Source organism: Arachis stenosperma, chromosome 4 (assembly GCF_014773155.1).
Source record: "Arachis stenosperma cultivar V10309 chromosome 4, arast.V10309.gnm1.PFL2, whole genome shotgun sequence".
NCBI classification, from domain to species: Eukaryota; Viridiplantae; Streptophyta; class Magnoliopsida; order Fabales; family Fabaceae; genus Arachis; species Arachis stenosperma.
In genome coordinates this window covers 96,151,903-96,162,146 of record NC_080380.1, presented here as the reverse complement: position 1 = coordinate 96,162,146, position 10,244 = coordinate 96,151,903, and the positions used below count along the sequence as shown (strand labels likewise).

At 27.1% G+C, this 10,244-nt stretch overlaps 1 protein-coding gene and 1 long non-coding RNA gene across 3 annotated transcripts; one reads left to right on the top strand and one right to left on the bottom strand.

Annotated features, from left to right (window-relative positions):
- Window positions 1–1,698, bottom strand: LOC130976907 (uncharacterized). Its single transcript, XR_009084791.1, has 2 exons — window positions 1,331–1,698; window positions 1–1,065 (listed from the first exon to the last, which is right to left on the bottom strand). It is a non-coding gene; the product is annotated as an uncharacterized LOC130976907 (long non-coding RNA).
- A 4,023-nt stretch (window positions 1,699–5,721) lies between these two features.
- LOC130973760 (protein MAINTENANCE OF MERISTEMS-like) lies at window positions 5,722–9,706 on the top strand. 2 transcript variants are annotated; one of them, XR_009084266.1, is made up of 6 exons: window positions 5,722–6,236; window positions 6,436–6,500; window positions 7,912–8,102; window positions 8,177–8,267; window positions 8,357–9,335; window positions 9,485–9,706. XR_009084266.1 is itself a non-coding variant. In XM_057898413.1 (5 exons), exons 1-5 carry the CDS (start codon window positions 6,209–6,211, stop codon window positions 8,519–8,521), a joined length of 540 nt encoding a protein of 179 aa, XP_057754396.1. In that variant the 5' UTR covers window positions 5,722–6,208; the 3' UTR covers window positions 8,522–9,706. The 2 variants fall into 2 exon arrangements, 1 of the variants encoding a protein (XP_057754396.1); XM_057898413.1 differs by having other exon boundaries at window positions 8,357–9,706.
- Window positions 9,707–10,244: the final 538 nt, after the last annotated feature.

Sequence of the window (10,244 nt, the reverse complement as noted above, 5' to 3'; positions counted from 1 at the left end):
TAATTCAAATAAATACAGTTTTAGAAACTTATTTTTTAACATCCACAAAGGTAAAGTAATCCCTTAAACTAAAAATAAATAAAAATATTGAATACAGTTTTTTGCTACATAACAATAAGAAAATTATACTATGACATCTAAATTATATTCCTTTCAATGATTCAAGCATACAATTACATAACCCTAATGAACCTCAAATTTCATTGTCTTCACACATAAAAAAGTAAGCAGAAAATTCAAATAATCAAACTATACTGTCAATCAACTCCCAAAACTATATGAATGCAGAACATATAATCAAGAGTGTATCCAATTGAGACGAAAATTATTAAATGAACTAATTTTAGTGTGGTACTAATTTGCATCAAACATGAGTTATGAGTTTCTTAGCTTTTTTTCTTCTTAAATTGATATCATTCACAAATGAACTGAATTGATAAGAATGACAGAAAATAATAGAGAATAGATTTTACAATAGATCAATCACTTTAGTTTTTCATTGTTTTGATTGACTATGTCCCTAGAAACTTATGATATTAGAAACTTGATCTTGGTCTTCCCATATATATCATTAAAACTTCCAAACATGGCACGATTCAAGACCATCATTAAACAAGATCAATCTTAACAGGTAAAAAAAAAATTGAACAGTCTTTAATGTCTTTTTCTTAAAATAGTAAAAGTGAAATCACAAATGTGAAAAATTAAAACTTATTTAAACCCGTTGCCTTTACTTTGGCAACAAAAATGGGGTGTAAAAACTGTTTTCAAGTTAGATAACATCCAAAATGTTTGGATTTTACAAAGAATATTAACAGTTTTTTTCTTTTTTCCTTTTTTTTCTTTCTTTCTTTAAACTTAGTTCATTGGTTGGTGGTCATTATATTCTTAACCAAGTCAAGAATACGGCAGTAATAAAAAAAGAGGGAAGATTCTTTACCTCTAATTCATCCCCCTACTTACCCTATTGCTCCCAGCAAGGTTGTTGCAATGCAAGGGCTGCCACCAACAATGAGATTGAAACCCCAAATGTGTTCATCAGCTTCTCGATACGATAATTTAATCCTATACAACAAGATTGTTTACAATGTTTGCGCAGGCTTTTAGTGTCTCAGTTCAATAATCTCTATATCACTCTATATTATTAGTTTTATTTGCTCTTATATACATATAACAAACTTTTATACAGAGCAATAATAATCTGTAAAACAGCGAAATCACATGCCAGCAAACCAGAGAACAGCAAAATAATTTACTAACTAAAAATAAAAATCTAACTAAACTATAATGAATTAATTCAGAGAACATCAAAATTAGTCTTCTCAAATACCTGGAAACGGAGGAACAGAGGAAGAACGAGAAGGTGAAGAGAAGGGACAGGAGTTTCTCGCGATTGAGCACCGCGCCCGTCGAGGAGAGCACCGCACTCGTCGAGGAGAGCACCGCGCCGTCGCCGTACGTGGAGGAGTACACCGCAATTAAGCGCTGCTGTCGCCATTATGAAGGGGAGAAAAGGTCTGTGATTTGGTACCACACCGTCGCCCGTCGAGGATAGCATGACACCGTCGACGTACGTGGAGGAGTGCACCGGCAATTAAAAGCTGCTGACCTGCTGTCGCCGTTAGGAAGGGGAGAAAGGGTACGGTGGGGGTGTTACGTTGTTGTAGGGGAGAAAGCTAAGGCTTTTAGGCTCTTGTGTATGACGTGAAATGGAACCTCTGAAACACTTCTGTATTTTTGTGTTTAAGTTCATTTTTTCATTGAAAAATAATTTGTGGAAATATGATTAAAACTTAAAAGTTTTCTTCTAAAATTTATAATTATAAATAATTTTAGACAACATTTTATAAATGTTATTTGTTTAATTTTTTTGACGACTCTCATAAAATGTTATATTTTTATTTAAAAATATTGTCTTAAAATTTTTATTTTATAATATTTTATAAATGTTGTTTTAGATATTAAAGATAATTTTTTTTTGGTGGCTAAAAATTTTGTTATTTTTGTCTTATTCAAAGATAACTTGTTAAAAATGTTGTCTTTATCTATTTAAGACAACTTTTATTAAGAATTATCTTAGGCCAAAAATATTATAGTGTGTATGCTATAAATTTTAAATGAATTACTTTATTTGTATTGAAATTTTAAAAGTAAAAGATTTTAAATAATATAAAAGATAGACCTTTTAAATGATACAAAAGATAAATAATTTTAATATAATAAAAAAATGAATAATTTTAACTCACTAATTAGTGTACAATTAAATGTAACATATAATTTAAAATTATCTATTTAAAAACAGCATATTATTCTTTTAGAAACTAATACATTTAAATTAATATTAAAAAAATAAAAAACATAAACAAAATTTAAAAATCAAATATCAAAATTACTACTCAGTATATAATTTGAGGTATGATAACAATAACTATTATTATATTATAGGAAGGTTTTCACATGTATCACGGTATTTTTTTGGTACACTGCTATTCCATTCTTTTTTAGCATTAAGATATATAATAAAATAATTAGAAGGATAAGATTGAATAGAAATACATTGAGTGATTTTGTTTTTTTGGAGAACACCATAAAATAGAGACAAGTTGTTTCCTTAGCCCATGAAAAAAATGAAGAAATTACTATCTTGCACTTGTGTTCATGTGTTGTGTTAGTTTTCTTTTAATACACCTTTTACTTTTTTTTTTTTTAACCAATTTTTATTGATCATTTTATCTCTCTATTAGTTTTTCTTTCTCTTTTTCGTTTTTCTAAAATAGATGACTTCCTTTGACAAGATATACTTTATTTGTCTATTTATTTTACAGAAATATTATTATTATTATATAAAATAATACTATTTTATAATTTAGTTTTGTTTTACTTGTACATATATAGTACTTACTTAATTCAATTTTTTTATTATATTAAATACATGTTATTTTACTAAATGCATATTATTTTCTAAAATTTTAAATATTAATTTTTTTAAATATTAATCTATTTTTATTAGGTTATTTAAAAAAGAGATAAAATTAAAAAATAATGAAAAAAAGGGTAAAAAGACCATTTTAATATTAGTATAAGTTAAATTTAATTGCTCAAGTAAGTATTACTATAATAATATTAATAAAAATTTGTGCAAGAATAATATTACTTATATTTTAATTTTATCAACTAAACTCATTTAATTTTAAAGTATAAGTATTAAATTTATTGTGCTAAATTTTTTAGGATGATATAGAATTTCACAATAAATTAATTTTATTTGATATTCATCAATTAAAGAAATAAATTTATTAAAATATTTTTTAATTAATTAATTAATGATAAGTCTTAGGAAAAAAAACTAATCTCATCATTCTTGTTAATTAAATTATGATATAAGATAGTGGTATGGATAGTCTTATAGGTAGGACTTGTCAAGAAATAACTTAAAAATTGACAATAAATAAGTAATAAGAAATTGATAGAAAAAATAAATAATAAATTTTGTGCATCATTAATACTATTGGTGAAAAATATTTATTAAAAAATTAAAATATTAAGTCATAAATGAACATCTTTAGGTGAAAGATATCTATAGTCAAATTAAAAAAAAAGTTAGAATTATAGGCTCGTGAATTTTGTCAAGCTATAATAAATTAATTTTTTTTGTATATAAGAAACTATTTAATAAAAAAAATTTTAAATTAATATTAAATCTATTTTTGTTAAATTATATTAACTAATTGCTTACACTTGTAAGTTAAGGATATCTACTTATAATCAAGTATAACCAAGTTAGTTTAACATAACAAAAATCAGTTATAGCTAATATATTCTAAGTCTTATAATTTAATTTGGTTAGACTTGGTTCATAAAAAGATTTGAATATGTAGTATTACTCAAAAAAGTATTTATTTGGATTAGATTTTTTTGGGGTGAAAAAACACTTTTTAAAATAATAAAATATATTAAATTTTAAACATATTTAGATGCATTTAAAAGAAAAAAATTCACTAAAAAATTAAATTATTTGATTTTTTAAAATATCAATAATACTTTGATTTTAAAAAAGTAGAAGTAAAATAAGTTTTAATTAATTTTTTTACTAGGCATATCATTGATCATAATTAATAATTACAATTTATACCTTTAAAAATAAAAAATAAATTACTCAAATTGAATAATTTTATTTTAGCAATGAAAAAGTAAATTGTAGCAACATAATATTATTATATTTACAAATATTAAATTTAATAATTTGTCATGTATTATGTACAAGATAAGATTAAAGTTTATGATTTTTTTTTCAATTAAAATTAATGTACCAATTCTATAAATCATAACTTCTTAAATTAAGAAATAATATATAAAATAAATACATAATTATTTAATCAATATAAAATAACATGATATATATAATTTTTGAAATATAAAAAAGTGTTATTTCTTTTAATAAATTGATTATTTTTATAAGTTTACCTCACATTATTGCAAATAATTTTATTTTTAAACATTTTCTAAACAAAATTCTCTTTTTTTGTATGAGACTTCACAGACAATATAATTTATAATAAATAAAGAAATAAAATTTTTGTACATTGTTTTAGTGTGTAGTAATGCACCTATGTTTTTTCAAGCTAAATGTGTTATCTTTTGTTTTTTTATAATTAAAGAGTTATTTTTGTCTTTTTATAAATAACTACAAGATAAAAAATTAACTTACAACCTAATTATACATAAAACATTGAAGTTCCAATAAAGTAAATGAAACACTTGAAAACTTTCCTATATTATATTTAAATTTCATCATGTGTGCTGGTACTATTATATTGATTGAGGTAAATGTCACGTATTGGTGGACGGTGGTGGCGAAGAACGCGCACTTTCCCTAGGAAATGATAAATGAGAAGAAGAAAAAGCAAAGATAAACCCTTAGACCAGACGTCTGAAATTCAATAAAATAAATAAGAATTAATCAACTTATCATCACGTGAAAGTTTTACTTTTTACGCATGGATAAGATTTTCTGACACAATCTTCAGGATAAGAGATATGTAGTTTATTATTTATTAATTTATATATGTAATATTGAACCGGTACATTTAAAATCGAGAATTTTATATATGAATACTTGAATTTAATTAATTTTTAAAATATTTTTATTTAATGTTTTTATTTTTTATTAAATTTTAAATTTTATTTTATTGAAAAATAAAAAAATTAACTGAATATCTAATTAAATAAATTGTTTTTCGTCTCAAAATGTTCCTAGGTAAGTTTTTCTTTCTTCGGCCGCCTTGGTTATTTTTTTTAATTGTAGTCGAACATTAGAATTAGAATTAGAATTAAAATTTAGAATTTCAGTTCAAAAAAGACAGTTTTTTTGTTTTTATATTATATTTAGTTATAATTAATAAAATTTAAAATGTCTTTATCTTGTATTATGCATGTTTAAAATAAATAGAACTTAAATTTTTTTTAGATATTTTTGTGTATAATTTTAATTTGTTAAATTTAAGATTTATTAATTTTGAATATTTAATTTAATATAAATGATCGGACAAAATTTTAGCTTTAGCTTTCAACATAGACTTTCTACATTCAGATGTTTAGTAGAATTTCAGATATTATTTTGATATGAAAATTTGAATGTTTATATTAGATGATTTTGAAAATTTTTAATATGTATTTGGTTTAAAATTTTTTATTTTTTTTAAAAATAAATATTTTAGGTCAAATATATTTAATCGCTCGTCTAGTTCTTACCTCCTTGTTCTCCTTATTAACTTTTGATATTATTTCTCAGATTCCTCTTGGCTTCCAACAGTAGAATCTTTCAACAGGAAAATACTACTTTGAAAAAAGATCGTGATTAGCCATGAATGAACACAAGATCTGCATCGCCTCTCTCTTGTTATGAGCTATCATGCTCTTCTTCTCATGTTCAATTTTTTTTTTCATGCCATCCTGTTTCATATAGTGATTTTGCTAAAGCAACCATTTTTATGCGTTAGATTCATCTGGAGTACCAGGATCTGTAAAGTTAGTTAGCTCAAATTTCTTCTCTGATCTGTTCTCTTATTCATCATCATCCGGTTCTGTTTTCCCTTCTCTTCATCCACTGCACTACGGTTTCTTTGGAGAAAACTGTTTTGATCTTCTTAAAAAGCGTTGCAACTAAAAAGAGCTTCCACTTTCGCCGGAGATTCAAAGGAATGGGCTTATGCAGCTTCATTCTACTCGTCATAAAGGTACTACTGCTATTTTTCAATCATCATCTTTTGTAATTGATTGTGTCACTAGAACCTGTGTTATGATTCATTGAGTTATATTTTTTTTTATGATACAAATGAATCAAATGACGGTAAAAGTTGCATATATGTTATTATCTAATTTTTTTAATAATTATTTTTTTGTTTCACTCATTTCTGCTCTATTTTTAACGTTCAGGGAATATTCTTTCGACTGTGATTCTATTGATTAAGCAATTTTATTGGTATATGGCTAGACATCCGGTAAGAAAATTGTATTATTTATGTATATATTTTATATGAGGTTAAGACATTTATATAGTATGGGTTGTGCTACGCCTTTTTAATTTTCATATGGAGAAGAGATTGGTATAGGACAGCGATATGGAGAATATGCCTGTTTTATCGGCGTGTGGTATTAGGGAGCTACTAATAGAAACAGTGCGAGTTCTCCCAGATTAATCGGATGGTTCGATTTCATGGGACAAAACGGACGGTTCGAATTATTCTTCCCTCGTCACGTGTCGCAACGGTGTTCTTAACCCTAACATACCTCTTTATTGTATGCATACCCACCTTTTGAAATGAGTTTTATCTCCATCTCACCCAGCAACCATTCTTCCTTCTTCTCTTTCGTCTAATTCTTCTTGTTTTTTTCATCAGTTTTTGAAAAAAATTAAAATGTCAAAGAAACAAAAATTTAAAAATGTTGATCATCCTAAATTTTTTATTATAAAATATCTCAGTTATCCTGATTATTTAAGTTTATTTATTAAATTGTTTTTGATATTTTAGAATTATAATTATTGTTGTCAAAAATTTCTATCAAAAAAATTATTGTCAAAAATTTAATTATAATTATTGTTGTTAGTAATTCAACTTAAGATTTTATTATTATTATTATTATTATTATTATTATTATTATTATTATTTCAAAGTTATAATTGTTATTGTTAGAAATTTAATTATAATTATTGTTTTTATTAGTTCAACCTAGAAACATATATCAGTGAGATTATTATTATTATTATTATTAATTTAGAATTATGATTGTTGTTAGAAATTTAATTATAATTGTTGTTGTATGTAGTTCAACTTAAGAACTAGTGACATTATTATTATTATTATTATTATTATTATTATTATTATTATTATTAATTTAGAATTATAATTATTATTATTAGAAATTTAATTATAGTTGTTGTTAGTAGTTTAAATTAGGAACATATATTAGTGACGTTTTTGAAAATTAAGAATATATGTTTAAATAATAGTTAGAAATATATATAAATATAGTTAGAGAATATTTTAATCAATGGTAATGTATGAGTTAATGTATGAGTTAGACTAATATGATAGATTAGTAAAACGTACATGTTTAAAATTGTGTAATAATTTTAGTAAAAGCTATATGTTTAAAAAATACATTTTTGGATTAATGTTGCTGATTTTGATCAATAATTAGGTTTTGTAAAATATAATAATATAATGTATTTATTTTTTAATAATAATTATTTATTTACTGTTAGGTTTTTAATTGACATGAATATGTTATTGTAAATGAGGTTTTAATATTACAGTGAAATATTAGTTAGATAAGAATTGGAAGTATCTATTATTTATTATTATTAGTGGTAAGTTAGAAATAATTTCTTGGATAAATTGGTTGTTCTAGATAATTATCGGACAGTACAGTTGGGGATCGGCATGCCTTGCACATCTGTATAGGGCGTTATGCAGGGCATCTCGTTTTGATTGTAAAGAGATCAATGGTCCGCTAACACTGTTGTTCGTTTGGGTTTGGATCTATCTGCCATATCTAGCACCGGTTTCTAGGGAATCCCGTAGGTTTTCGTTTGTAAACAGGTAACATTATCTTACATTTACTCTGTATCTTCATATTTAGAATCTAGTTCTGTTAATGAAATAAGTCATATTAGGTGGCGTAACTGGGAGCGTGGAGACCGACGCTTTAAGTATCTTACGCTTGCTCACTTTAGGAAGGGTTTGGATTATCTTCAGGAAGATCAGGTATATTTTCATTAAAAAAGTATTTAGTTTGGGTTTAGTGTTATTGTTATTCGAATTATAATAATAAGTCTAGTTTATTTTTTTTCCAGTTTGTGTGGGTTGCTTATGCTGTGGATCGCGTGGATCCGGACATAATTGCTGCAGACATCTACATACACTTGGTAGTTTGGAGTGCTATGGTGCCGTTGATATTTTTTGAATGTATTGAGTGGCATGCAACTTATCGGTATAGGCAACAATTTGGTTTTGTTTAGGGAGTTCCTCATCAGTAACGGAATCTAAACAAGGCACACGGAGAAGTCTTGACTAGTCCTAAGGATCTTAATTGGGCCACAGCCACGAATCATTCATTTTGGGTGATGCAGTGGACAAATAGATATATTCACGTTCTAACCGAGTATGATGGTCTACATCTCTTAGATATTTACAGGCTCTAGTTCCGTACAAAATATGACAACCATTTGAATTTGTCGGATCTTGTGGTTTAAGAGAATGATGAGGGTGATCAGATTATGGATGATGTGGTTTAAAAGAATGAAGAGAATGAAGAGAAGGAGCCACAGTCACTGCCACCTCCACCTCCACCTCCACCTTTACCTCCACAAGAACAATATGTACCTCAAATACAATTTACCTAATCATACCAAATACATCAGCAGTATTGGAGTATGCCATAGTTTAACTCAGGAGATGGAGGTTTTTTTAGCCAGTTGCTTGTGTTCATGGCAACCGATGTAAGCCAATCACAATATGGTCATCAGCCTGACATCATAGTAGGTAGGTATTCTTTAGACGGGAGGCATCCATGCCGCACTTCTTCATATGCTTCTGGAGGGTTGGTATCTGGTGACTCTAGTAGGAGTGGTGGTGGTCGATGAGTTCTTAATAGTCAAAACTCTAATTGTGTTTCAATGAGTCTAATTGAAGAAAATGCTGAGATACTTGAGCAAAAGACTGATGAGTATCTAGTAGATAAACTAGATGACGAGGAGGAGGAGGATGAAAATGAGGACATGGACGAGGATGAAGAATCCTGTAATGATGCACTTGATGATGGTGATGATGCAGGTCCTATTATTACTTTACTTGTTTGGTCAATTCATTATTGTATATTCATATGTTGTATCTCTGTTGGTTTGATTATATTATATACTTGTTTCCTCAGTTGATGTAATTATATTCATGTTAGGATTGTCTGTCTAATTAAATTGTTACAGGTGAGGCACACACTCCAGATGAGACAAGCAAAGGGTACCATCTCAGGGGTTGATCTGTCTCGTGGTAGCGCTAATCGATTCACTCCGTTTGTGTTCAAAAAAGTTGCTAAAAAAATGCATGAATCTTGTAAAAGTGTAAAGTGGGTAATGAGAAAGTAGATGTTGTTTAGTTAACATGTCTATGTATCAGTTAATTTTTCTATGTATGAATTAACTGTTCTATGTATCAATTATTATGTATCAAGTTATAATGTTTCAAATGTCGTTAATTTTTTTGGATGATTGCATAATATATAATTCTAAAGTCGCATTTGTCATATAGTTGATTGATATAAGCTACAAGGTTTCAAATAGCATAATATATTATTCTAAAGTCGCATTTGCCATAGAGTAAATTGATATAAGTTACAAGGTTTCAAATAACATAATATATAATTCTACTGAGCATTATTTTCGGCACTTACACCAACTGACTGACGGCATTTACTATGGTTGTGTTCTTCAGCCCCACATTGCCTACATTGCCGTGGACGATGCAGTATTCACGTGTCCATCTCGTTCAAGAAGCACGTCGTCCTGGGGGACCTTTGGTAACGTGTTTTAGGTACAGATTCGGTACGAATCGTGGCTTATTGTATGCAAGCCATGTAGTAGGATTCCCCAGTGGATAAAACCTAGCTCGGTAAACCCGTCGAACTTGGTCCATCTTATACACGTCATGCACATACACTTGCCAATTTAGTCGTTGATTTGCACAACA